Source organism: Anser anser (genome assembly GCF_964211835.1).
Source record: "Anser anser genome assembly, chromosome: 9".
Classification (NCBI taxonomy): Eukaryota; Metazoa; Chordata; class Aves; order Anseriformes; family Anatidae; genus Anser; species Anser anser.
Genome location: NC_139729.1, coordinates 24,821,252 through 24,848,985, shown reverse-complemented (window position 1 = coordinate 24,848,985; position 27,734 = coordinate 24,821,252). Strand labels below are relative to the sequence as shown.

Below are 27,734 nucleotides of genomic sequence, written 5' to 3'. Positions count from 1 at the left end.
TATGCCCTTAATCCTACCAACTTTTAAAGCAATTAAATATATCTCTCTGGTATTGCTTTCTCTGCCAGTGTTGGAAGACAGAGTGAATCATTTTCAAGCCTAGATAAAGCCCTGACATGCCGAGGCTGAGCCCTGAAGTCCGTGCTCACCTCAGAAGGCGCAGGAGCAAATGCCACAGCATGTGGGTTAGGACCCTGTGTAATGCTTGTAGGGAGCAACAATTCCATCAGACGCCTCCTCTGAAGCAAACAGCAGTCGTAATGACCAAGGTTAGAGATACTGATACGCTGTTTGAAAGGAGCAGTATGACAGGAGGTAGAGCCATTCATTTCAGTTTGGCAGCATGCCTACCAAAGAGGGAGGACTTATTTTCTTTGTGAGAAATGGAGGTGCTTTGCAGAGAGCCCTGCTTCTCTCTCACAGAAGGATAAAAGTTGAGCTGAGCTCCTTGCAGTCTGAGTCTTTGATTTTCAGCAGCCTAGGAATTTCAGTCTAGGCTAACCCTGTGCCCCCTCTTTTGCATCAGACAACTGGTTTGGTTGTACTCTGTTCAAAATGTGGACACCTGGAGTGCTTTCATGAGTTTGAGGATATAAAAATTGGGCAACAGAATGAAAACTGAGAAAATTTAATTAATTCTTTACCGAATCAATTCTGCAACAAATACCAAATCAAGATTTCCAACAACACAAACATATTTTGGTTATCTTTGTATCCCCCCCCCCCCTTTTTTTTTTTTTGGTCATTGTCTGTTTGGTTCTCAACATCTCCAAAGAATACTTCTCTCAATTTCTATTTTTCTTTTGTCTCTTTTTAAGTGTATTCTTCAGTTTGCCAAATCTGAAAATACTGGATGGTATCCCAAAACTACCAGAGGACTTTTCACCCCCAGATACCAGTTTTTTCCCCAAAATGTGTACTGTGCTCTAGCACTGTGTTCTTGTATCATCACAACTGCGCTCGAATCACCTTATTTAAAGAATCAATAAATCCTGCACGTGGAAGTTAATATTTTTTTCTGATCAAAGAGGCATTGAATCAGAAATAAAATTCTTCTGAATGTGCTCATGATACCACAGACACCAAGTAAGTATGGATAAATGACATAAATAAGACATAACGTGTATGCTGAGTGTCATGAATTTAGTGTATTAAAAATATTGGGTGACTTGCTGGTCTAAGAACTCTGTGTAAAAAAAAAAAAATTATTGACTCCCATTGTGTTCACCAAAAGCATGTCCAACTCCAGACCAATGCAGGAAATGTTACAGGGATTAACATCCAGGCTGCAAAGGGAAAAAAAATGAATAGAAGACCAGGCTGTGCACTTTCCTTCTTTATGTCCCACTGATGTCCTTAGTGCTTTTGAGTGGGCTTTGTATTTGGGAAAGCCAGAGCCACCCCAATCATTCTGGCACTGAGAAAATCAAAAATAATGCAAAAAGTATTTGTTTAGGAGCACCATTGCATTTGGTATGTCTAGAAAACAGTGACAAAGTAAATCACAAAAGAAGAAAGAAGTCTTTCAGCTGGTGGCTGGTGTTGTTTAGGAATGTCTTGCTGCTTAGTAAAGGTTCCTCAAACCAAAGCTACAATGAGGGAGAAGAGCTGTGGAAGCAAGAAAGGGATTTATCAGGGCTCCCTGGGATATCTGAGTGCAATTGTCTTTGAGAGGTGTCCATCCTTGTCTTTGATTCACTTTCTGTTCAATTTTAGCTTTTCTTCCAGGCAGCTCATGCTGGTACACAAATAGCTATGCCACTAATGGTTCGGGAAGACAATGATAGAGTCCTGGAAAACGAAGACAATTAACAGAATTGCCTAATTCCAGAGACAGACAATAAATTCTCTGCTGTGTATTGGCTACAGGCGCGGTTTGGTTCAGTTATAGAGAGAGGAATAATGAGTGCCCAGCCCTGTGTGCTCTGCAGTGCCACAGAAAAGCTGCAGCAGCTCGGGCTGCGTTGGATCAGAGCAAGGGAAATGACCAGCTCGAGAAGTTAAGGCCCTCCCTTACGAGTATCCTTACCTCTCCCACAGCTTAGCAGTCAAAACAGTTGGTCAAGATCCTGATCAAAATATTGCATGAGCTAGACCCCATGATTTTGAATGTGTAACAGCACCTAGCTCAAAATCTTTTGTAAAGCTGTGAAAGGAAAAGCGTCAGGCTGGGGGCTCGTACACAGGGTATATCAAGATGATACAGTCCAACAAGCTCTTACAGCTTCAGGGAAGAGATGTGGTTTACACAGGGACAAGAACTTCGAGATAGGCAAAGCAAAACAGCGTGTGCTGGGCAGCATGGCAAACTGGTCCAGAGAGCAGGTGTCTTTCACGCAGGGAGGAAAAGAGCAGAAAACCTGAAAACCTTCTGAGGAATGAGGCCCGTACTCTACCTCGAGTCTAGAGATTTATCCAGAACTAGTATAACACAGTAATCAACATAAAACCCCAACTGTTGCATTTGGGAATGGAAAGCGTGAGAACAAAGGATGGAATATATTCTTCTTGAGTGAGGACATATGTGAGAAAACACCGTCTCCTCCGAAGTAAGGCCAGGAACGAAGGCTGAGAGGAGATGGGGTGGGAAGGAAAACCCCTGCTGGCCCGGGTGGAGACAGACAGGAGCAAGCAGCTCAACACTGCCTGCTGTGAGGCTGCTGCATCGAGAGATGGAAAAGGGGAACAAGCTTTTCCAAAGAAACTGGTTGATTGTCTCCTGGGAACACCCTCGGAGGCTTTCCTCTCTTGACCCGAAACCTGGGTCAGTCGCAAGACAGAGGAACGGACGCTGGTTTATTCTTTCCTGATGGGGAGCTGGTTCCACCCTCGGTTTTCCTTTCAGTATTTTAATGCTCTGGCTTGGAATCCCAGATGAATGTAGGTACCATCTGGGGAGCCACGCTGATCTTATTTAAAGTGCATCCAGGAGCAAAAATGTACCGGTAATGTTTGAGTCACTTTGCTGCAATGAGATTTAAATGAGACGTTCACTGTCAGCACTGTCACAAGGGAAACCGGGAAGAAAGAGCAATCAGGTTCCAGCTGTTTGGCTGGACAACAGCCACGAGACAGAGGAAGCACCCTGGACACATTTCAACATCATCAGGCAGCTGGAAACCCCAGCAGCAGGAACCTTTAGAAACAAGCCAAACCAGGGATAAATTAACACACATTTTAGGCTCTAAATTTGATTATTGCTGTCTTTCCTTTTCTGCTAAACTTACACTCAGCTTGACTGTGACATTTGTTAGGGGGGAAATTCCAAGCTTGCCCCATTTCAGTGTTCCAGGCCTGGCACCACTGAGAGCAGATCCCTTGCGCTTGGTCAGGGCTCAGAAAAGATGAAGGAATCACTGCAGCTGCTATGAGGTTAAGAGATTGTTTTGTTCTCATCTCAAAAGATGGGCTTTCGGCCCAAGACTGTGTTGCAGTCATGAGAAACACCTGTCCAAGCCCAAGAAAAGATGGGCCCGAAGCAAATTACTCTTGAGCTTTATTCCTTTGTTTTCTGCAGTTATGTTATGGAGTGGTCTAATCGAAACCCAATCTAAGGTTTCAAGAAAACCTGGAAGGAGTGGAATGAAAGTAGAGCCTTTATTTGGCTGGAGGTTTTGAGATTTTATTTACAGTGATTGCGCTCTGAAATCTAGAATAATAACAACCACCTGTGAGCTTGGTATCAAAGCATCCCAAAATGAACTGTGTATTTCTGATTACTTACAAAGATACCTTCAGACCTGATATTTCATGAAACTTTACCAGAACATTCCCAAAATCTTGCCTAACATCATGAGACAGGTCTGGGTTTGACAGAGATCAGAAGTGAGTTCCCAAGTCTCGTTATAACTGTCTACCTGTCATTATGTCTCAGTCTTTCAGTATGAAATAAGGAGTGAGCAATACCAAATCAAAGACAGATTCCTGAAAGAAAATGAGAAAAAACAACACTTGTCATTTAGTCTATTTACTGTCATCCCGGGAATTCCAGAGCAGGATTTAAAACATCTGAAAGTATTAAGTACATGGGTCTTGGAAGCAGTCAAAGCCCTAACAGAAAAGAAATCATCAGCTACTAATGAGCATTTCAAAGAAGACCCTTGGCTCATGTACACATTAACCCTGTACAACACGAAGCACAAGCACACTGTGTTCTTATCAGCCCAAATGATTTAAATCACCCAGGAAATGAAGACCGTGGGCCATTATCCTTCTCCGGGACTGTGCGTTGCAGCCACCAGTACCAGACACGAGCACAGTGAACAGGAGAGCAGTGGCTCACTGGTTTTCTTTACAAACATTTTCTTTTAGCTCCCTTACACTGAGCTTCAGAGGCTGAGAGCGCAACAGAGGCAAACTAGAAATGAACAATGGAGCCTGCAGATTCAGCATCAGACAGTGGTGCCTTCGGTACTTGCTTATTCCCTCACTTAACACAAGTGACTACCCAAGTCCTTCCCATGTTTAATTTAACAGCAAAACTTCCACTGTCTTCGAAGCTGCAGAAGCACAGCTTTCTTCTGCATGGACGAGAGGAAGGCAGGAAGCAACCAGCTCGCAAATCAGGCACCGGGTACCCAGGAAGGGCACCGCGAGGCTGTTAACCTTTGAGAAGCAGAGCACTCTCCCCTTTCCCATGAGGACCTTTCTGAAGATCAGACTATGTTCTTTTGTTTTACCATTTCCTTCCTAACTGATTAAAATCAGATACTTTCTAGTCTATAAAGGCGGTTTTCAATCACTGCCATTTAAGTTTTGCTGTTCAATAAAGAACCTTCAGCATTTTTGATTATTTCCTGGCTATCAGCACTGAAACTAAAAATGAATGCGGTGAATATACCGACTGGTGAATGTACTGAATATACTGATGTTTTGATCTATCTGGATACATGTATGAGACACAGAGGCACATTGGCAGGAAGCATGGGTGGAAATAAGCTATTAAGATGTCTCAGAGCGTTCATTTTTCATTTGTAATCTATCATCCAAGATACATTTGCTTTGGAATTGCCAGGTACCGTGCTGCATTATGTAATTGAAAGCACTGAAGATAAGGAATGAAGGCCATTGAAAACATATGCTTTGGATAAAAGCAGCTATAAAAATAAATGTAATGACCATACCAGGGATGAGACAAGCATGGATAGTAACAAATTGGGAATGACCAGAAAGTTCTTGAATAGTTAAACTACAGGAAACTGTGCAGTCAGCCTTTTTTTTTTTTCTTTTTCACACTGATCGTTTTATTTTTATTGTGTGTTAACATAATAAATTTCCCACTTCTACTCTATGTACTGTCTGTTTTCTTTCTATTAGATTGCTGGAATTACTCCTTTCAACCTGAGCACTGAGCTGGTTTAAGGATGTTCCTATTAAAAGGAACTGATGGTGAAGTCAGATGTTTCTCTGACGCAACTTCAATTTCCTGCATAAAATGTACAAAGTTCCATTTTTCTGAATACAAGGGAAGTCAAACAGGAGACTGCATCTATACTGGCGGCTCCAAGCCCTTTCAGAGTCAGTACTTTGCTCTCACCTTTTCCTCAGCATTGCGTGTCTTTGAGTTTTACGTTTTGGGGTCTTATCCTGCATCTTCTTCTGTGTTAGCTCAGCACCACTCTTGTAGCTCCAGAGACCTTCCTTGTGTTGGGCCCATGCTTCTTTTGAGCATGAAACTCCGGGTCCGGTCACTCAGGCTGCTGCAAGCCTTTCGTTGCCTGCCAGGCCCAGCTGTTCTCCCAGTTTCTCCCACTTCCACCTTCAGGCCCACCACTGCATGTGGTATGCTTGGTATCATGAAGGCAAAGCAAAACTGTTGGTGGAGCAAAAAGTTCTGTGGATTTAAATAAATCAGTAAAATAATTTAAATTAAACAGACATCCATTCTGAATGAGCTGTCCCTATTTAATCTTTCAAAGGCAGAGTTCTTCGTGAGGACAGATGTCTAATTCAGGGCACAAGATTATAGAAGAATGAGTTCAACTCGGAGGACATTTAAAATCAACAGTGTCTACAAGACAAAGGATAAGGAGCTTAGACCTGCTGCAGTTCTTCACTCAGCTTAATGTTTTACCACCGATTCTAACTTGGACGTATTGGCATTCTGTTTTCCTCTGCTCCTTTGCTTTGTTTATTGTCTTTGTCTAAACATTGCAATGCATACAAGCCTAAAACCACAGCTTAAATTCAGAAGTATAGCTCTATGCCCAGAGAGAAATTGGAATATAGTATTAATTTAACTACAAAGGGAAGTGTTCAAAGTACTTCTTATGTCCTGTGCCGCAAAGATTAGATAAAAGTGTCCTAAGGTTTTTCCTGCGACAGTATCACACTTGGGCACTCTGAACCAAAAAGAGACTCACAATAGCAGAGTGCCTAGTTATTATATTTGTCAGCTTGAATGTACCAGAATAATTCCAGGACCAATTTGTCTCCAGTTATAATTCCATTTATTCTAGTCAGGTCTATTTACTGCCCAGATGTCTGCCAGTTACTGAAAAGGCTATAATTAAGTCCACCCTAAACCTGCCTTTAAATTCTGGATTGTCACATCCCAGTGCCTGGATGGGTGAAGGAGCGGCGGTGCTGGAAGCAGGATAACGTTAGTACAACGCTAGTATAACGTGCGCGAGCCTGGGCAGGGCCGCGCGGCAGAGGTTTGTGCCATGACAAGGAGCCAGACCAGGCCGCGGGGATTCACCGGAGGGTCGGACGGCCAGGGACCACCTAGGGCTGGGACAGAGCCTGGTCAAGGGCTAGAAGGGTGCTGTTGGAGAGACATTTCAGCTCTACATCACTGCATAATGCCTCGGTGGCCCAGAAGATTAGATGGATTGCCGTGCCTTCCTTGTGACTGTGACGCAGTGCTCAGTTACCTTCAGGTGTGCAACCGCAAACATGGCTGAAAAGGTAATGTCTTCTGTGGTACTTAGCAGTAGTGAAAGTCCTGGTAAGTAATTAAAGCCCCCGATATCCCAAATATCTCCGCTTAGAGCAAAATATAATGGGACATAGTAACTCCATGTGTGTGTTTAACATCAAGCAACTTCGAAGTAAGGGCAGCTAGAAAGGGCTGCTTGTAATGTGAGAGAAGCGTCAGGGCTCTGGGAGCATGCCGTGGCTTGGTTGGTAAATTATGTAAACGGTCATTTCTGAAATACTCTAGGCCTTTTTTAAATAACTGCATTGGAACATATCTCGTGACAATATTGAGAGAAAAAATATCTCAGTTTCTGTTTCTAATTATAAACATCTGTGTGTAAATGAAAGCCATTTCTGCCTCTATAAGCGTATTTCCTCCATGGGCCTGATTCCTCTGAAGGGCCGGAGTCCAGTATGGCTGCTGCAAGGCCTGTCACTAAGTGAGCTAGGCTCCTGATGTGCTCGTATTCCAGTTGCTACTGGTCTTCCTGTCACTCCCTCTCCTCCTTCCCCTGCCTCTAAATTAAAAATATCCTTTCCTTCAGGCCTGGGGCCTGCGCCGCCATCTCCAGATATAAGGCAGTCCTTCCGGTACAGGCAGGGCTTTTGTGAGGCTCTCAGGAAGCTGAAGACAGGAGCCATGAGGCTCCCACCAAGCAGAGCTGGTAAAGGACATGCTTATAAGGCCCAGAGCAGAAGCACAGCCAGCTGACCAAAGCACCTGTAGGCTCTGCCTAACAAGGTGAAACTTGGTGACCCGAAATTCAGAGCCTCCAAAGAAAGAGTAGATGAAGGGTTGGGGTGTGGAGTGGCAGGGAAGGGGGATCACAGAGGTTGAATTTGTTTTGTGCAAGTGCTTGCCCCTCAGGACTTACTGTGGTTCGCTCCCCCAGCCTCGGCCGACTTGCTGAAGCCCCTTCCCAATAGTCTGAGGACAGCTACCAACACGCAAATGGAAGCAAATAAAGAGGCAACATGGTGCTAAACAAGGTAAGCTAATTATAACACATCTTTTCATAGACCATAAAGCTTGGGTTATTAATTACTGAATGTGACATTGTTGGGGGAAAGCATCTGGTAAACAAGTTTCTTTACAGGATATATATTGCTGAAGGTTAACACTCTCCGTGCATGTATCAACCTTCCAATAGTACTGTCTGCTCTCCAACATGGGGCAGCATGCTGAAACACCCTCTTTGGCGATTTTGCTGTAAATTAAGGGTGCATTTTATGCTATGCAAGTATCGCATCTTCTATGCTGTCTGCCGTGACTCTAAATCTTTCCAAAGTAGCCTGCTGCTGTGTTCCCATTCAATCTCTGCTTCTTTTTGTTTCTAAATACAAACTGACTTTGGAGTGAGTGATTTCTGTGCTCGGGAAGCACGCTGTGGTAAAGAGGTACATTTGTGAAGCCATCTACCTGGGAAAAGTCATGCCCCCTGGGAATAACTGATGGCAATTCCTGTGCTGGTGATGGATAGTAACCAAATGTCTTTTTTCAAAGTGCTGCTAGGGCTGGAGTTCCCTTGGGACTGGCCTGAATTAATCCTTCTTTCCCCAGCCTTCTTGTGTAGTTTTAATTAAGTTATAATTCATCTCTTTCTTTAGAATAAATTGTTTTTCTAATTTACTTGGAGACGCATCCTTTAGTTTGAGATAGGGCTATACGGACGGTGTGCTATTTGCAGTACAGCCAAGGTGCAATCTTTCAAAGAAAACAAATAGGGTTTCTCAGCTATGCTTAGCTCTTGTTCTCTTCTAGAGATTGGTGAAGGACAAATCTGCATATCACCAGCCCATACGCGGATCCTTCCCAAAGCAGGGGGCTTTGTAACTCTCTCAGTACTAATTGTAGTTACTCACTATAGAACCTCCTTTTATTCATTTCAGTGTCTAGCTCTGTTTTAACAAAGCACGCTGATTGGAAGAAAAGATAGATCTACAAAGAATTGGTGGTTTAGCTGTTAGACAGATACCTGTATGAGCACTGAAAGCTGCCACAGCAATTAATATTTTCTTGGGCGAAGTAGTATCACCTGAACTAATCAGGACAACAGCAGAGAGCAGAGCAGCCACGAAACCGGGGCCAATGAGCTGCAGCGCAACTCTCAAAAGTTAAAATGAATGAGAAAAATAAAAAGTTTTTTTTTTTTTCCACTGTGGACTGAACTACAGCCAAAAGAAACTCTGATTTCACAGAGAAACACTGATTTTTTTGACAATAACAATCAGCTGCAATTTGCCGCTCTTTCTTTCTTCCTTAAGCCATTCTGGATCCCTCGGTTGTTGACTTTGTGCTGAAAGTGTAGCCTGTTGTGTCCAGCATGCCTGAAAGAGCCTACCTGAGGCAGCTGGCAGCAGGCCTTGGGCTTAAAGTGCTTTTTCCTCTCTTTGTGGTAATTTTGGGGGTTCTGCAAATTATTCTTGAGGGCCTCCTGGTGGCTTCAAAGAATTCCATGTCATGGAGTTCTCAAAGGAATAAAATCCCTTTATTACAGCACTTCTTAGAATTAACTAGATGTTCGTTTTAAGGGTGTCTAGACTCACAAGGTGCCTTTTCTGTCCCGAGATACTCAGCTCTAACAAGTACTGTACAAGGGAGCACATTCAGCTCCTCAAAGCACCCCAAGTAGCTATCGTGACCTGTTTCTGTTGTGCTCTGTTTAACCATTTTTTCCTACAAAAGTATGAAGTTTCATCTTCCCCCGGTCACTTACATGTTAAATAAAGTCTTATAAATAAATATTGGCATTCCTCAGTTTGGGTGTGGGGAGGAGCAGCCCCTGTTGCTGCATGCAGGTTTTGCACTCTCGTGTGGTCAGCCATCCCCTCTCACCAAACACCACCGCTTGTGATGCAGGTCTCACACGTGTGTTTTGCTGGAACACTTGGTGCTGGTTGGTGCACTCTGTGCAGTGCTCGTGATGGAAAGGCTGTGTTATAAGAGAGTTTGGGTTGAACAGACATCTCTGGAGGGCCTCTGGTCCAACCTTCCCCAGAGAAAGGAAGACTTAGTGTGTTGGAAAGACTTATTTTCCCAGCTGGGCAGCAAACTGACGTGACTTAAACTGTTCCAGGTTCCCTATTGGTTATACCCAACATCTCTGTTTTCATATAATCTCTGTATTAATGAGTACGTGAAACATAAACTGCACAGAGTGCAGCACTAAGCTGTGATTTGAGAGCAGTATTTAAGCAGTAATGTCAAAGAAATGGTGTACGCTAGTTTGCTTGGATATCAGCTGACAAGCTGAAAGGAATTTTAGTCAATAGGTATTTATCCAATGTTCTTTCTAGATGTAATAATACCCAGTATAGGGTTTTCATCCACTCAGCTTGATTCAGTAGGAATCAAGATGTTATATACAGGGAAAAGTAGTCGTCATAGTTTGTTTTCGAGGGCTTTTTTAGTTGACCTTGTGCAGTATAATGGAAAGTTCAGGTTGCTTTGATATTGTACAATGTCTGAGCTAATTCAGCCATTTGTATTTCCTAATCCTTTCACAATAAAGCAAATATTTTTCCTTTATTGAGAGATAACAGAAATCCCTCTTAAAACACAAAGCAAAGCTAAACAAACAAACAAAAAATTCTTGTAAAATTAAATTGCATGCGGTAATACGGAGAAGACATTTCAAAGGTGGTGAAGCCCGTACAGAAAAGTAACTCCAGCCAGCAGCTGCTGTCTGCAAGAACACTTTTAAAGTATTTCCACGTTTTTCGTGCTCTTTTATTTGACCTTTAGTTCAAGGCCATCTGTGCTGAGCTACTGACTTTTCTTGGTCCCTTGAGTGGCTGCTGAAGATAGGCTTCAGTATACATAATGAGGAACAAAACCTGTTTTTAAACCTCCCCCCTTCCAGATAACGTATGATAAAACTAATTTAGCCCTTGAAGGAGCAAGTCTATTAGCCCTTTGATAGCTAATTTGATTCCTGATAATTTATTGTGCTGTATGAGCTGGGAAAACAGATTCAAATGTCTTTTGGAGGGCAATAAGAAATCATTATCAGGAAAAATCACTATGGAAGAGGAAAACAGTTGAAAGATCAGGCAGAGATAGATGGAAGTGCCTGCCTGACATGGGCTCTGCGAGGATTTGGCAGCTTGAAGGAGGGAGCCGAAGGCAAACGCGGTATCTGGGGAAAGGATAAGGCTAGGAACTTGGCTGGAAGGCAAATGCATGCTGGTTTTAGGCTGGTTTGTTGTCTTGAGGCATCAGAAGCTTGTGCTTTGTCAGATAAAAAGGCCTCTTCTAATTTCTGTGTGAGAAGAAGTAGGTAATGTTAAAAAATGATAAAAATTCTGATTTTTTTAGTGTTGTTTTTTTTTTCCCCCGAACCTCAGGGATTTCTATAATTTATTTAAATTTATCTGTTGTTCCTGTAGACCTTTATTTCTAGTTATGGCCACAAAGTCCTAATTTGTGTAGATCCCCTGCTGGCTTTTATTGTTGTTGAATCAGGAGGATGGCACCGTGGTCCCTAACTGAACAGCCAGTGTCAAAACAAGTTATTTGTATGGTAATCCAAAAAGAGATAATTTATTGGCACATGCTAGGCGTCTGGCATACAAGGATAGATAAATGTTCTGCCAGCAAGCTAAGGGAGCAGCAAAGCTACTCGTGTTCGCAGGACATCTTGCATATTAACGTGCATTTTCCCTCAAACTCAGCCATCCTACCGGTTCGGTGAGCACAGCACAGTCACCATAGTCCAAGTCTCTCATATATGCCTCCCTTCCTCTTGTAATGTATTTTGTAGCGCCGCAGTTGCTGCCAGTCTCATTCGATGACTGCCATGTGTTAACAATTTTCCTAACATAAAACCAGCTAGCTAATGCCCTATCTTTCTGTTTTCGTTAGGCTCTGGACTGGGACACAAATTTCAAGGCATGTGGGAGCGCTGGTCTCGTTTCAATTTGTGGCCTTGCCGTAAATTTTCCGTTTGCTTTCAGGCACGCTGCCTTCCCTCTTCGTGTCTCCTTCTTTAATGTGCAGTGACAAGATTATTAATGAAACATTTGGTTGGTTGAAGCGTAAGGTTGTCAGGTGGACATGAGGTAAACCCCACCATGGAGGCCTTCGCAGTTGGACTGAGCGATGCCACGTTCCCTCCTGCATCCTCCTCACGTGCCAAGTGTTTTGGTGGGGTCGGCCCTCCGAGTGCTGAGGTGGCTTCTCTGCCATCCCACAGATTTTTTAGGGACCAGGCATCGGCCCTTTGCAGGGAAGGGACGGAGCAGGAAGGGCACGGAGGCTGCGGCCGCGGCGGCCAAGAGGCCGGTTGTCTCCAGAGGCAAAGCTGTCAGGGCTCGCAGGTTGTTAGAGACGCATCTTCATTTATGAGCCATGAAATAAAGCTCATCTCCCCGGCAATTTACTGCCATGCAGTCCCATCGATTTTATGGGAATTGCCCGGTGTGTCATGGCAGAATGTAATTCTGTTTTTTTTTCCTGGACGTTTCGGATTTGACAGTCTTTCATTTAATGGTTCAGTCAAAAGCCCACTGAGCATTTTATGGTATTTAGATGGGAGGCATTAGCTTAGCGTGGATATTTTAATGCACTTATATATGAATCTTTAATATATTCTTATTGATCTAATCCTCGTGTGATAGCAAAGTGCTTTCCTCCCCATTTATAGAAAGAAAATTGAAACACAGATGTGAAAATAACTTCAAATGTCATGCAGGATTTAGCAGCAAACACTCAAAACTGCTTATTCCAAACCTAGCATCCTAGCTCCTGGATCACCCATTTCCTTGGAGAAGGTTTATTTGCTGAGGTTTGTGGGTGTCAGGTTGATGGCACGCACCAGGGGCTTCCTTGCCTCTGCCCCTGTGGTGTTCCCTTGGTCAGGGGGCTTGGGCCTGACCCACGCTGAGTCTTGATTTACAGTCAGAAGAGATGCAAAAGAGCTAAATGAGGTCCTCGGGTTAAAAAGCCCTGAAGTTAGTTACTAATTTATGAGGGTAAATTGTTGGGAAGATAATGTGAGCCTGTGGAAACAACGCTTGGGGTCATTAAAAAACACACGCAGATTTATTGACTGCTCAGATGTCAGCAAGCTTCCCTTACAAGTGTGGACACCGTATCCTGTGAGGGAGTTAGAACAGGCAGGGAAGGTATCTGCGATTGCTAATGCAATATTAAAGAGAAATCCTCTCTACTTAATCCTCTTATTAGGTATTGCATTACGTCGGCTGTTAGCGTGCTTGCTACCTCTTGGTAAAAGCAAGTAATGAAGCGACCTGTCAGTTCTGAGGACGCTGTAAGTGGTTTGTATGGCAATGCAAAGTTGGCATTGATATGGTACAAGAGATGATGCCCATATGGGCACAAATCTTTTGAGGGATGGGGAATATTTACCAAAAGTGAGACGGATGGCCTCTCTTGCAGAGGATGAGCATACCCTGCGGTTCCGCTCCCTGAGCTGTTGAACGTGGGCCCGGTAATGCACGGTGTGCAAGGGCTTCACCTCCCCGTGAAATCAGAGGAACCGAGCAAACCAAGGCCCCCCTGGGAGGGCTGAAGCCCCGCTTTTTGTTGCTCTGTGCTGTAAGGAAGTTTGTGGGTTTCAGAGGCAGGGAGGCGTTCGGAGGGACTGAAATCTGTCACGCTACAAATTCAGCAGCTGATGCCTGGCTTGTAATGGCAGCGCACCGTGGTGCTGAGTGCCTGTACAGATGGGGTGTTAATCGGTGGCTGAGTGATCGGTAAACAGAAACAGAGAGCGAGCCCAGCAGAGCTCCCTGGAAAGCCAAGCTGGCAGCTGGCTGGCTTCTGGACAGAGCTAGCCCAAGAAAACAGCTTCAGAAGGAAAAACATCATCCTGTGCAGGCAAGTGAACGGAAAGGTTTGAAAACTAGGGCCCGACTCTGTGCTGCTACTTAAAATACATCCATCCCATGCTAGATCTTAGACCATACATCTGTGATGCTTTATGTTGTATCAAAAATCCCACACCTCTAAGACACCGAAAAGGACAAGAAAACTGCTTTCAGTGTCGCATTTAAGAGTGGCAGACCAAAAGTTCGTTGTGTTAGCTGGAACAAAATGACAGGAAGGTTTGTCTCGATGGGGAGCGTCGCGGGCACCGAGGTCAGGCGTGAATTTAATGGCCTTTGCTGTGAGGACAAGCCCCAAGGAGAGCACTGGACAGAGTGGCATCACCTGAGGAACGACCTGGGGAACAACTAATTACATCACAGTAAGAATCGATAGAGCAGGTCGAAGCAGGCTAGCAGCTCTGACATATTCCTTCCTCGGGCTTGCACTGAATCACCTTGGTTTGTAACAGCCACCAGGTAATCTGCACAACCTCTTGGAGTTTTCAGTTTTCAGGATAGCGGAGCTAGATGTGCCTCCTGGAAGAGCTTACGAAGCTCTACATAAAAACACCAATAAATTCCTCTGTAAGCGACTCTTCTATTATTCTGAAACTGCAGACGGATCTCACGTAGTCCAGTATTCCAGTGCAAAGAAACTTTCTCTAGAACAAATCTCAATGTCTTTTCAGGAATAACATGGTTTGTGGCCTCTCCCATTTATCACTGTGAACTGTAGCTCTTTGACAAAGACTTGTTCAATTTCAGCATTATTTTCAATGTTTCATTTGAAAACATCAAAATATTGATCCTGAGATGGGAAACATCTCAGCCTATTTAGTCATCGCACCAGGTCCCCTAATTTCACAAGCGAATCAATCGGGTAACGTGGCCATCTGACATACCGGTCAGACAACTGGAACTATTTCCACGTCTTCTGGAGCATTTGGAAGCCCAAAGAGTGTAAAGGAGTCCATTGTTTCTGCTGTGCCATGTAACGTTATTGCTCCTCAGTGAAAGATTTGGACATTCAGAGAGGTGTAGCGCAGATCCCAGGAGATCCTTCCTAAGTGCCCCACATCCCAGCGGCACCCCGGCATCGCTCTGGTGCAGGGCTGAGCTTGTAAAAAAAGCTGATAAAGCAGCCCTGGTGTCCAGGACTTGCCATGAGGTTGCTCGTAAGCTTTCCACGGTGTGGCTGCTGCAGTAGGCATTTGCATATGTTCATTTCTCACACATCTTGGTCGGTCCCGCAGAGAAATAGAAAACTCCTTTAATCTTTCTTTAATGTCAGTTTTCTGGCACTGGCCCTGTTAGCTGTGACTTGAATAGAGCAGTTTTCATTGGCACCGCTGCTGCTTTTAGGAGCTGATGCTGGAGGTGCACTGAGGTGTCTCTGGCAATCGTCCACCTCGATTTGTGCTCTGCACCAACTTTTTTTTCAGCAAACACTCTGAGCGCTTGTGTGTCTCTCCAGAAACCGAGTTTACTCTTTGACACTGCAGCATAAAACTGTTAGTAAAGCTAAATCTGTGTAGGATTTGTTTGGGGGTGAGGAGCCTTTAGCAGCATAAACAGTCTCTGGGGCCTTTGCGTTTCTGGCCTGTCACAAGAAAGGACTGCAACACGCGAGCAGGGCTGCTCCATCTCTCCTGCAGACGAGCAGGGCCTGGGCTGTTCACAGCAGTTACTGGGGTAGGACAGTGCCTTGCAGCTCCTGCCAGGAACGAGCGAGCTCGTCTGTCCCACAGGTCAGGGAGAAACCGCAGGTCTTGCCACCCGCTTTGACACCAGTGGAATAAGGCACCTCAGACAGATTGTGCATTAATTTCATAATCCCATTTTTACACGACTGCGGCTATTTGATTTTGATAACGGCTAACAGTATCATTTGTTCATTAAGGATGCTGCCTTTTCCAAAACGCCATCTATGACGTTTTGTTCCCTTGGCGGAAGGCAGTGCATAAAATTCCCCGTGAAGTTTAACCTTTCATTAAAGCTAACCTTCTTTATCTACTTCAGTACATGGCTGCGTTCTTAATTGCATCTTGCAGACAAACGTGAAATGGTCAGCACTGACATGAATGTGAGCTCTTTCAGGAGTGTAACTGTGCTAACTTATTCATATTTGTAAGCCAAAATCCCTGATAGGAAGAGAGAGGGACACTTCCATCAGACATTTCACAAATTCATGGTAAAAACCAGCAGCCTTTGGAGGGACACCGATACAAACACAGACCCTCTGCGTTGTTTGTCCTCTGATGCAGGAGCTCCCCTAATCCTGCCCCTGTGCCAGCGTTCGTTTTTGAACTGTATTATTGAATGATGTTTTGAGTCATGCCAGCCTCCGAGGCAGCCGGCAGCGGAGGTTGGCCGGGGAGCCCTGGGGAAGCCCCAGCAGTCATCGCTGGAGCGGTAGCTGGGGTGTGTTACGGAGCCTGCACGCTGCTATTGTCAGCCAAGACTTAAATCTCACTCAGAGTTGATCTTCAGTCAAGTAACTCTTCTCTGAAGTGAGCAGGCCCTCGATAAAGAACAGAAGAGGCTTTCATTAAGACTTTTTTGGCTGAACTCGTTAGGCTTGCTGAAGTAAACATTGCATCTGCTGCGAACACTGGCTCACACAAGACATAATAGGATCCCTTATTCTGTAGCTTCTGATTCTGGGCAGTTTTGTTGTCGTTCTGGACTTTTGCTGGAGTCACAGGCTATCCAAGTGAAGGCCCACTGCCTGACAGCAAACCAAGGGGTATCATCATAGCTGCACAATAACCGTGCTCTGTGCCCAGGGGCCTTGGCAGCAGTATGGCCCATAATCCAGCAAAACGTGCAAGCCCCCGTGTAACCTCGTCCGAGAATTGCTCAAGCAATTGCTTTCTTGACTTGGGAGGAACAAGCAGCAGCTTATTTTGGCATGGCGATGCTACAGTGGTAGAGACAGCGTAGATCATTTGCATCTGCAGATGATTTTGGCTTTTTCCACTTCTGCAGAAGAGGAGGAGACAGAAGACAGGCAGTCTCCATTCTCAGCATCTCCACCAGCACTGAAGCTGCCATATACATTCCGTAACAGGCAATGCTGTGTCATTAAAGTAAATGAAGTACACCTCTAGGTGTGAGAGGTACTGTGAAAACAGAGCCCTTTGTATTCTGACGTGCAGCTTAGTTCAGTATTTGTACCTGTACCTTCAGAGTTCCAGTCCTGGCCCTCTGCCACGGGGCAACAGAAGAGCTGCAAGAGGAGGAAAGACTCAGCTAAAGCTGCCACTATTGTTAGCGTTGGCCTTAGCACAGCTCCACTTCACTGCAAATGCCACCATGGCTGCTCCTTCCCTTCCCCTCTCTGCCAGTCTCTACTGTACTCTATCTTAAAATATGGTATGAACACAGCATTTGGCAAAATAAAACAAACTGTCACGCTTGTGAAAGTTCAGTGACTATATTCTAGTTTATTGACTGCAGTCAAGTTTTATTATGCCTCAAATAATTAAATACTGCAACAGTGACATTAAAAATACAGGCCAATTTACCAAAATAATTGTATTCTGCAGATTATGTACATATTATACATTTTACAGTATCATGTAAACTTTTTTTTTTATACATAAGGTAACTCTGATTTATGGTAGCTAAAACCCAAAATACTTGCTGACGAAAATATTCCTATGAAACATAAGCATTGTGTCTAGGATACTCAGGAAAATTGCAAAAAATGGAAACCAGCTATAAAACATAATCGAGTTAGTAGAAAATGAATTAAATTACATTCATATAAAAAGTTAAACTAAAAACATTGCTATGCATCATTATTTAAAAAGGGAAAAATCCCAAACCTTCTCCTTTTATATATTAACACACACTTTCATGGGAAGCTACTGTGGCCCCATTTCCAGCAATGGGGCATAGCCTAGGAAATCCAGATTCCCATTCTCCGTATAACATATATTAAATAACTGGGGTCTGTACCAATACAAATATTGTATATATTCATGCACTGTGATTATGTTCCTAGTAGCCTACCAAGGCACAATTTTGTGTCATTCCCCACCCCCCTCTCCCTTACATTTAGGCATGCAGTGCTAGAGATGCTTGCTGTTCAAAAAGCTCCTGTAGGATGTCTCTAGTCTGATTTTCACACTAGAGGACACAGAAATCTTTTCAGATTAGACTTAAAAATAAATAAGTAAAAGAAGGTAAAGGCCTTCGTTCAACATCTTGCACCGATCGTGCCAACTCATTTAAAATGCCTTAACCACCTCTGCGGTCTCCAGAAAGCACGTCAATAAGGTGATGGAATTACATTTGTCCAGTCAAATTTATAATATATTAACTAGGATGACAAAATTGTTCCTTCTGGAGATTTTCATTCGTGTGACAGCTGTAGTGTTTTCATTTGGCATAACGGATCGTCAAGTCTAAATAGATTTCTAGCTCACATCTCAGCCGAGCACCATTTACGTTATCTGCTATGTAGTGCATGTAATTGAAGTACCTAGGTATGCTCATTAAAATAAATGCATAATTTAACTGTATATAAACAGCTGCCAAAATGAGCAGCTGTTAACCTGGCTGTATTCTGAAGGCTTGTAAAACTTGCATATTTTATAACCGCCCTGCATCTGTAAGAGGCTTGGTCCTGCAAATAGCTGGGCATGTGCTTATCTTTAAGGATTTGAAGAATCTCGTGAGATTACAATGAATGAAACTGCCTGCAGGCCTCTAGGAGCACTGCAGGTTGTGCCTTGGACAAGTAGTGTGGCCAGCCATTAGTCCCCTAAGTAGTGTCAAGGAAGATGAAACTTGACTAATACAGACTGGGTTTAGGCACTAGATAGATTCCCTCAGACGTTGAACATATCTGAAATTAGACCAAACACCTGTCAGACTTGGGTAAGGTGAAAATGTGTTACAAAATGGCCTCTTAAAACATGCCCAGAATTATAGAAAATGAAACCTATATGATGTCTGTTTATGTACATCTTTAATAGAAAAGAAATCCTAATCTAGAGTATCAAAATACTGTATTCATATAAACATATGAGAGCATCTAAATAGAAAAGTAAAAAGTGTAAAACACAAACTTCTTTGGGGAATTAAATATCCTAAAAAAGTTTTTCTTAAAATCAGGAATGTATGTGCTGCAAAAGATTGAGGACTACATCTCCCCTCGTCTACGTGTTTTTGCTGCAGCAGCTCCACGTTCCTCCTCCTCCTCCTCTTCATAATTTTCTTCATGGACTTCTTTCTGGTTGTTCTCTTCTGGCATTTCTTGCTCTTGATCTGCTCCCCCATTATTCTTTTCATCTGCCTGATTAAGAAAAAAAAAAGTAAGAGATTCCATGGAAGTGACAGTTTTATTATAGTTTATTCTTGGGCCATGAGATGGAATTTAACGAACACAAAAAATGACTCAGAGTTGTTAGAGCCAATGACCAAACACAGGAAAAACTTTTCAGAGGTCTTCAAGCAGCAAAAATGTATGTGGGGGTGGAAGGATGAGCAAAAGGAAGTTCAGACAGTGTGAAATGTTAAGGTTTATAATCTAAAGAAAGCTACTACAATTATTGTGCAGTGTCGCTGTGACATGATCACAGCTGTGTAAGGTGTTTAATCCTGTCACGTCACCGAGTTTATGGGTTTACACAGTACTCACATTTTCATCATTTTCACCATATGGCTCTTCAGCATTGCGTTCCAGTTCTCGTTTCTTCTCTTCAGTCAAATCTTCCTGAATCTGCAAAGCACGGAGATGTTCTGTACATTATAACTTCCTTTAAAAAAGCAACCTGAGGCATAAGGGTGCACATTTTCACAGCTAAACTTTTGCAGAATGAAGACTTAAAAAGAGGAAAGGGCATGGAGAGGTTAAAGGAAAAAAGGAACAAATCAGGAAACTCAATTCCTCTGAAGGTGTATTTAACTGCAGTTTTTACAGACCCTCTTATCATCATCTAATTTATTTTAAATTGCTTTTCCACATTTAACTTGACGCATACAGTATTTTCTCCTTGTCTTTTACAGTGAGAGTATCATGACAACGCAGAGTCACTACCAACATTCCATCCCGCTGTGGACTCCTATAAATATGTCAGCTCTGATAGGTGATGTACGTATTTAATGCTAACGTTGTCCATGTTTTCCTAGTGGTTGAGTGATCCCTCTGCTAACTGCTCTTGGAAAACCACAGAAGAGCAAGTGGGGATTGGTAGGGAAGGATAATCTCTTCCGTCCTTTCTTTTATGTCAGCACTTTCCCTCATTTCCATGTCCCTTTATGTTTATTTATGTTTAGGTGCAAATTAGAAAGAAGTAAACTTGATTTTCTGTTGGAAAATGGTGAGCTTTTGTGCACATCTGCTCCAAATGATGTCCTACAAGTTGGGGAAGATGCTTCCTGAAAGCCTTTCAGCTTCCCCCGTGGAAAACAGCCATTTCACCTGGCTGGGAAATATTCACCACTCACTGCTGCCACCTACCCCTGCCGTAACAGCAGGAATACAAGTGCTGCTTCTCACTGGGCTCCCTTCCTGTAGCAGATAGTAGCAACAGCCAAATACTTTTTCTCTCCCTCCTTGTATCAACCTTCACCAGTAGCAGGACAGTTTATTTATCAGTTTCTTCCATCAGGAGGAGAAAGCTGCTTGTGAACATGCTGTTTGAGGTCAGGCGTTACTGCTATAAGATAAGCAACCATCAAACCTGGATCACTGAAGGATTTATTGGAAAGATCTGAATAATCTTTCCAGTGTGCAGTATTTTAGTCACCACACTAAAGAAACTGTTCCTAATTATAGCATCTTACCTCACTCTTGATTACCCATTCAATCGCTGCTCACTCTTAATACTTCCAGTAAGCACGCTGGTTCTAGTCCTTCATGAAACATGCATCAAATTATTTCCTGTAAGCCAAGGTAATTGCCAAAGGCCAACTATTCCCAGTTCCTGATGACCTAATTTGATTTAAGTAACCATATTTTGGACTGGTGAATTCTAATTGCATTCCAGCTAATCTAGACAAAGTACTCCCCACAACTGAATAATGAATAGCCTTTTCTATTGCTTTTTGGGAATCATTAAGTATGAAGTAGAAAACAGCAATTGATTAGGTACGTATTGAAGAAATGCAGAGCAGAATATATGCTGCTGCATGCATAATGAGCATGCCATTCAACGTACGAAGGAAAAGTCCCTTCTTCCTCCAGTTCAAAGCAATGTGCTAACAGCTTCCTGCTTGACTCCATGAACAGTAGGGGCTTACACAACTTGGACTGCTTAGGAGGAGCACAGATAAATCCAAGTCAGTCCTGAAGGGTAAATAGCTGACCAAGAAAGCACTTGGCTCAGAACAGCAGCGTGTGATTAAGGGTGCAAAGTTCACGAGGTTTTCAATGACCTCCAAAGGGCTTGAGGTTTGCAGGAATTTTTCCTTGCATTGTGAATGGCTTAATCTTTTCAATTATTGCACAATTAATGCCGTGTTGTACGGAAGGCTAATAGATTACAACACTAATAGATTACAACAGGTAAGCATGAATAACACTAAATGTGTTCATTAGTGGAGAGCAGGGTAATGGCAAAGACTCCCTAGGTTTCACAAAGTCAGAAACTACCATTGGCAAAGTGATTTGGGTTCATTTTGCAGTTAGAAACGATACCAACATTGAAAGTTAAAGAGCATTTGCTATGCTACGTGAGTCCACATACGCCTTACTTCTGTTTTCTTACCTCTTCTTCTCCTTCTTCCTGATACTGTTCATCCACATTATCTTCCTGCTGGTCAGGATTTCCTGCCATCTGCAGAAAGATCACGTTAAAATTTAGTTCTGCGTACATACCTATTAATTTTAGAAGACCAAGGGTTAAAGCTTCTTGTTCTGGGACTAAAGACTTCATGTCAAGGCAAAGGAACAATAACAGCATACGAAGTTATAGTGCTTTCATTAGCATTAATGATAGCCTGGCTACATGATTTAGAATTGCCCTAAATTAAAAAATAGACAGCAGAATGATTAAAATAAAATTCATTTCACAGAATAAAGCAAGACTTTCCATACTAATCAGGAAGACAATGACGTACTCTTACCAATAAAGACTGATGTCATAAAAATACAAATTATCTCTGCCTAGAAAAGTTTACAGAGTGAACACAACTCAAGTTGTGCAGCATTCACTGGAATGACCATAGAAGGAAATGGACACCACTGCTTACAGTCGATTGAGTGCTGATGGCATGGAAACAGCACAGCAGGAATTTGTGCAAATACAGTAAGATCGTATGAACAGGAGTTCCTGCAGGCACTTACGGGAAGGGAAATAGGGGCACCCTTAAGTGTGAGATTACAGAACCTTGCCGAGTGAATCTCGTGATGAAAGCTGTACTGGTGTATCACCAGGAATAGTTTCATACTTCTACCTGCACATCATACGTGGTTTAAAAAAGATCTTTAAGACTGGAGTTCAGTGTTCTATCATCAGGCAGTGCTACACACTGTTCTTAAAGGGCACCTGCAGATCTTTCTTTCCCTTTACTGACCACTAGGTGCTCTTCCACTCCCGGATGTCCTTGTTTCTCGCTGTTCTGCTTGTGCTTTTCATTTTCATCTGGTAGATTTTCTTCTCTCTCTTGCTCAGCCTCCTCAAATTCATCTTCTCCCTGGTTGTTGGGGTCATCAGCAGGGTTCAAATCTTCCATGGCTGCCTTCTGTAATTTTCAGAAATGAATATTAAATACATATTTTTAATCTCACAGCCAAATTCCACTTCACTTGAAAGCTACCCTAGAGCATGAGCTATAGTAGAGCCAACTCCATACCCACTGAAACCAGCTGGAATCTCTACACACATCAGGGGTCACTACATCAAAACCTAGTCAACAGAGAATTGTCAGTTCTGAAAGAAAGAGTACTGAACACATGCTAAGAGGACAGAACTGCATGCTAAAACCTTGAATGAAGCTGATGACTTATTTCACATCAGCTGCTGAACTCTGTTTACTGACTATCTGTCAACTGACAATACCTAATAAGACCAGCTTAAAAAAAATACCTAAGAGTTTAATTAATGTGCACAGCTCAGGAGCTGATGACATCTTTCATGATCAGTCTGTCCTATAATATTGACCTCATCTATGTTAACAGGAGCATGGAGGAAAAATCCCAAACACACACCAACACAGGCAGTCTTCATCACACTTTACCATTCAAAAAATTAGCATTTTATTACTGCCTTTTTTTTTTCAAGAAAAGCGTTTCCAATATCTTTATAAATGACAATATAAATTTCCTTTGATATATCTGCTATACACATAAATTTGCTGAAGACAAGGGGAGGAAAAATGATGCACTTTATGTTCTACTACACCAAGTAAGATGGAACTTGGGGAAAGCACAGTACTGGATCTCCTGAAACTCTGTGAAATCCATATTATGGCTGCATTCAGCGCTGCAGTTATGTTCTCTTTCAAGAGCTCACACTTCTTCAATACTGAAAAGGTTTTGATTTAGTGATCACAGATTCCTGTGGGAAGACTCCAGCTGGTTTCAGTGGTTATTAAGTTGGCTCTCACCCTCTTATCTAATGATAAGAAAAAAAAAATAGTCACCACTCTTTGACTGACCACCAATGAATTACTTCTGTTATTTTTTTGAATCCAATTTTCCCTGTTCAGTCCCAGCTAAGTCCAAATCCTTTATTCCACATAAAGCACAGATCAAAGGAATGTAGAAAAGCAACTTGCTTCCAACAAGAAAGCTCTTTTTTATTTCTTCCCAAATCAGTAACAGCAACTTTAAATAGATCTCGGATGTAGCTTTAAACTGTGAAACTTGTCTTCCTAGCAGACCTCTGTTTCACCTTACTTCTGCGATGTATAATTACGTTAGATGAGACTTCTGGGTTTTCATTTCAGTAGCAATTGCAATCCATAGCATCTTAACTCATACTCACTGATTCGTCAACCTGCTGATTTTCTACTTGATGTTCTGGTTCTTGCTGTTCATTTGCATTATTTTGATCATCTTCACCTTCATCCTGGTGCTGGTTGTCACGTTCATAAGCTGACAAATTTTTGATATTATTATTGTATTACAGAAGTTTCTACTTAGCCCTTTTAAGAAACAGTTTCCTATATACTAGCTTCCATACGTGCTTTTAGCAGTAGTTAGCTTCTCCCTGAAGCATTTACTAAACAGATAATGCCAACAGAATTATTTTACTGCTAGTAGGAAACCAACACTGGAAGATTATGCAATTTGAAGACATCCGACAAAATCATAGGCAGAGCCAGGAACGTAACAGAGACACAAGCCTAGTGGCTTAATCAAAAGGGCGCTCTTCTTTTCAGGAATATGGATAGGATCTTTATTAACACCTGTATTTTAGTCAGTCGGTTCAGCCAGTGTTATTTGAGCTTGGGGTTTTAAACTGAGTTTGTATTTCATTTAAATCCAAACTGGATATTAAAATCTCACATGAAAGGCAGTTCAGAGGGAACCTATGAACATGGTAGGGGCATAAATGTTATCTTACCTGCTTCTTCTTCCTGAATACCTTGCTCTTCTTCCCCTTGTACGATGTCATGGTCCATGTTATCATAACGAGCCTGTTGACTGAGAAAAGTAAATGCAAATTCATCATTTCAGCTTCAAAAAGAATGTTTCTGCTTCAAGAAACAAACTACCCTACCTCATCTCTGCCTCTCCCAGCTCCTGCCAGAACGGGTTCCAGTCTAGCTCTCGTATTAGCTGTCGTATTTTTGGATCACCTTTCCTGAAAGAAGGTGCTTTGTATAGAACCAATAGTCATTTGTTCCCCTGTACTAACTTCTGTACTTATATTTTGATATATACCAACAGGAGCTCACTTGTATTTTTAAAACTCCTAAGCTAGTGTAGTCCATAATCAAAGCAAAATGCTATGAACTGGAACACGCACTCATTACTCCAGACATCAGAAGCTTCTATAGTAAAAGGGAAAAAAACAAAACATCACCAAAATCCACCAAAAACCACCCTTAAAAATAGCAATCAGATTTACCCTTGGAAAGAAGGAAATGAGGCCCACTGTATTTATTTAGTTTCTGGGCAGTCCCGGTTCATAGCATTCAACCAGCCTCTTGTCAGTGGTTGTGTGGTGGAAGCCATGAAGCCCGGAGCCCAGACCATAACAAGCTTATGTAAAAGAATTTAACCTTAGCCGGTTTTTATAGAGTTTTTCCCCGTGTTCTGCCTCTTTCTGTAGCTGAAGCTCTTTTTCTTGAAGCTGCTGCTGCCGCAATAGCTGTGTTCGCAGTCTTTGCTGGTGCAGCGATTCCTGATGTTCTCTCAGCTGATCGGCCTCCTCCGCTCTTTGGGCTGCAAGGTGCTGCTGCTCCAGCTGTTGCTCATAGGCTGCCTTATATCTTTTTGTTACAGCTTTTGTTGGTGTTATCTGTCAGAGAAATGTTTTAGTCATAGTTTAATCCTAGATTCAATGATCAGAAGCAAGCATGCAAAAAATCTATAGCACCAAAAAGAAGAGGGAAAGTTACACCGATGCTACATGCAATCAAGAAAATTACAGACAAGATTTTTTGTTTATTTTTGTCTGTTTAAATTGATATTAATTTTTCACTGCGCAGACTTTGGAAGTTTTGACATGTTTGTGGAGAACATGGCTAAGAGGATAATGGACTTGGGGAAGCCATGCATTTCTTACACATTAATTAAAAAAAGCCAGCATGTTACCAGATAGAAAAAGCTTTGAGGGCTGGCAATAAAGACAGTAAATAGGCTTCCATTGACTATGGGTAGTTTCAGTAGGGGCTGCTTGTGAGCCTTAAGTGAGACGCTGCACATTCTTTACAGCCAAATTGTAACTCTTCTTTCACAGCTTAACCTATCGCTGTTGTTCTAATCCGCTGCACCTGTTCAGCAATGACTTCTCATCCCATTGGAGTTGCACAGTTAATCTGCTAGGAGAGTAAGTGTTTACAAGGCCTAACGTGAGATCAGTAAAACGTATTTTCCATTGGAGATCCGATCTGGAACGTAAATCCAGGTTTCACTGGTTTTATTTAGAGCTGCACAGAGCAAGACTTGCCACTGCTCTGCACTGGTTTTCCCTGACTATTTTAGTCACATTCATCTTGTTGTTAAAGTTCCCTTTTAAATGACAGTGAACCCTTGGATGGAAGCATTTACAGAAGGCAGCTATACCTGAAAAGGAAACTCTGCAATTTGCTGAGATGCATCAAATTAGTAAAGTGGGACATCTCTTCATCAAAGTGCTGAACAGAAGTCCTTGGCAGCTCAGGATATTCTATGATTTGTGCTCCTCACCTATCTTCTTTCCATCACCTACCACAGGCCTCAAATTTAAAGCAGGAGATAGGATTCAACCTGACAGCTCTTTTCTTCCATCTGTTGCTTTTTATCAGCAGAATTAATGTTCATTAAGCTGCACTTGGCAAGCAGAGCAGTGAGCATGTGCTGAAGTTGAGGCTGAATCCTATGCATCTAAGTGCTTTGAATCCCAAATTTTCTATAAATATGACATTAGTTTTACCTAAAACCAGGTGAGTGCTCTGAATCCCAAGCTTTCTATAAATATGATTTTATCTAGGAACAGGTGAATGCGATATAGGGCCAGCAATGAGAAGAGATGCCTCCATTTCAACAGCAAATCTAATCAATTAGTAGGAAAGAGAAGTGCTCCATACCTCTGACTGAGAACGTTCACCCAACATGTTGGTTTCTTCTTCCTTCTGTTCCTGTTTCTTCCACTCGTGTTCTTCTGGTACTTGATCCTGTTCCTCTTCTAAGTGCTCAGGCTGACCTGCCTGCTCCATTTCTTCCTCCTCAAGTTCTTTTTTGTGTTCCTCTTCAACTTGATCAACATGTTGCTCATCATCCTCTCCAGCTTCTTGTTGCTCCTGAATGTTCAGTTCTTTGGCATGCTGGCCCTCATTAGGCCTTCTTTGTAGATGAAAAGGCTCAACTCTGTCTTCTCTTTCCTGGGTATTTATTTCTTCTCTCTCTTTTGGTTTCTCATTCTGAAAAACAAGCACAAGACATTAAGGATTTCATATTTTCAAGAGAGCTATAGAGCAGATATAGATACCTTTATTCCAGCCTGCAGTAGCGGATCTGTAGTCAGGAGAGCCAAGTGCCTGCCTCAGAACAAACTACCCTTCCTGCCAAAAGGGATGAGTACCCAGCTCCTGGCTCTACATAGCTAAACAACTCGTTGCACAATAGCATCATAAATGCAGTTTAAGCCTCACTTTATTCTGAGGTGGAATGAAACTATTACAATTTTGTATCTAAAAAGAATGCTCTGTTTTTATTTCCTGTAGGTTCTGCCAGTCAATAACTCTAGTAAAACAAAAACACAACTGGCATTTTAACCTGTAGACTTTACCCACATCTTTGCCTTTTTTATCTTTCAGCATCAGGTAGTATGTCAATTTTAAGTATACTGACTTCAAGTGTGCCACTGAAACCTTATGAAATGCATGAAGAGAGAATTTCTTCAGAACTAAGCTAGAGCTTTTTATAACACATGAAATATCTAAAATGTTAGGGACAGCGTATTATTAAATTTCATATTTTTAGCAACTTCTGAAAACAGCTTACATAAAACCGTTTTAAAGGCCTTTGAACGTCATCTTGACCGTAGTTTTCTACTATTCAATCAAATTAAACTGTTCCTAACTACCTTATTCAAGAAGTGACAAACACGTATAATTATCCACATGCTTCTAATGGAAGCTGAGCACACAGCTAGTGTTTTGCTGAATGAGAACTATTTCCCATAGCTCCAGTCAGTGCCCTGTACCTCCTTAGGCTCTTCAGCCACAGCTTCGCGGTGTACTGGGAGGCTGCTGTGGGGAGACGGTGCCCGCACCTCTGGTTGCTCATTTGGTTGTTCCAACTTCTCGGGCTGTCGGAAACTTGGCATTTTGTTTAGTGTGTCCTTCAGTTGTTTGTATTCCTCCACCTGGGACTA

General features: G+C 42.5%; 2 protein-coding genes across 4 annotated transcripts in view; one reads left to right on the top strand and one right to left on the bottom strand.

Annotated features, from left to right (window-relative positions):
- Positions 1–6,893, top strand: part of LOC310904001 (uncharacterized protein) — a 29,854-nt gene extending 22,961 nt beyond the window's left edge. For both annotated transcript variants that reach the window (XM_083848129.1, XM_083848128.1), the window contains one exon: positions 819–6,893. In XM_083848129.1, coding sequence (XP_083704255.1) covers positions 819–930 — 112 coding nt within the window. In that variant the 3' untranslated portion in view covers positions 931–6,893. The remainder of the gene's footprint in view (positions 1–818) is intronic.
- A 10,285-nt stretch (positions 6,894–17,178) lies between these two features.
- GOLIM4 (golgi integral membrane protein 4) overlaps positions 17,179–27,734 on the bottom strand; it is a 32,348-nt gene continuing 21,792 nt past the window's right edge. For both annotated transcript variants that reach the window (XM_083848544.1, XM_083848545.1), the window contains 9 exons: positions 27,564–27,731; positions 26,446–26,778; positions 24,937–25,175; positions 24,276–24,355; positions 23,694–23,803; positions 22,282–22,449; positions 21,474–21,542; positions 19,403–19,483; positions 17,179–19,057 (listed from right to left, as the gene is read on the bottom strand). In XM_083848544.1, the coding sequence (XP_083704670.1) occupies positions 18,905–19,057; positions 19,403–19,483; positions 21,474–21,542; positions 22,282–22,449; positions 23,694–23,803; positions 24,276–24,355; positions 24,937–25,175; positions 26,446–26,778; positions 27,564–27,731 (1,401 nt within the window). In that variant the 3' untranslated portion in view covers positions 17,179–18,904. The remainder of the gene's footprint in view (positions 19,058–19,402; positions 19,484–21,473; positions 21,543–22,281; positions 22,450–23,693; positions 23,804–24,275; positions 24,356–24,936; positions 25,176–26,445; positions 26,779–27,563; positions 27,732–27,734) is intronic.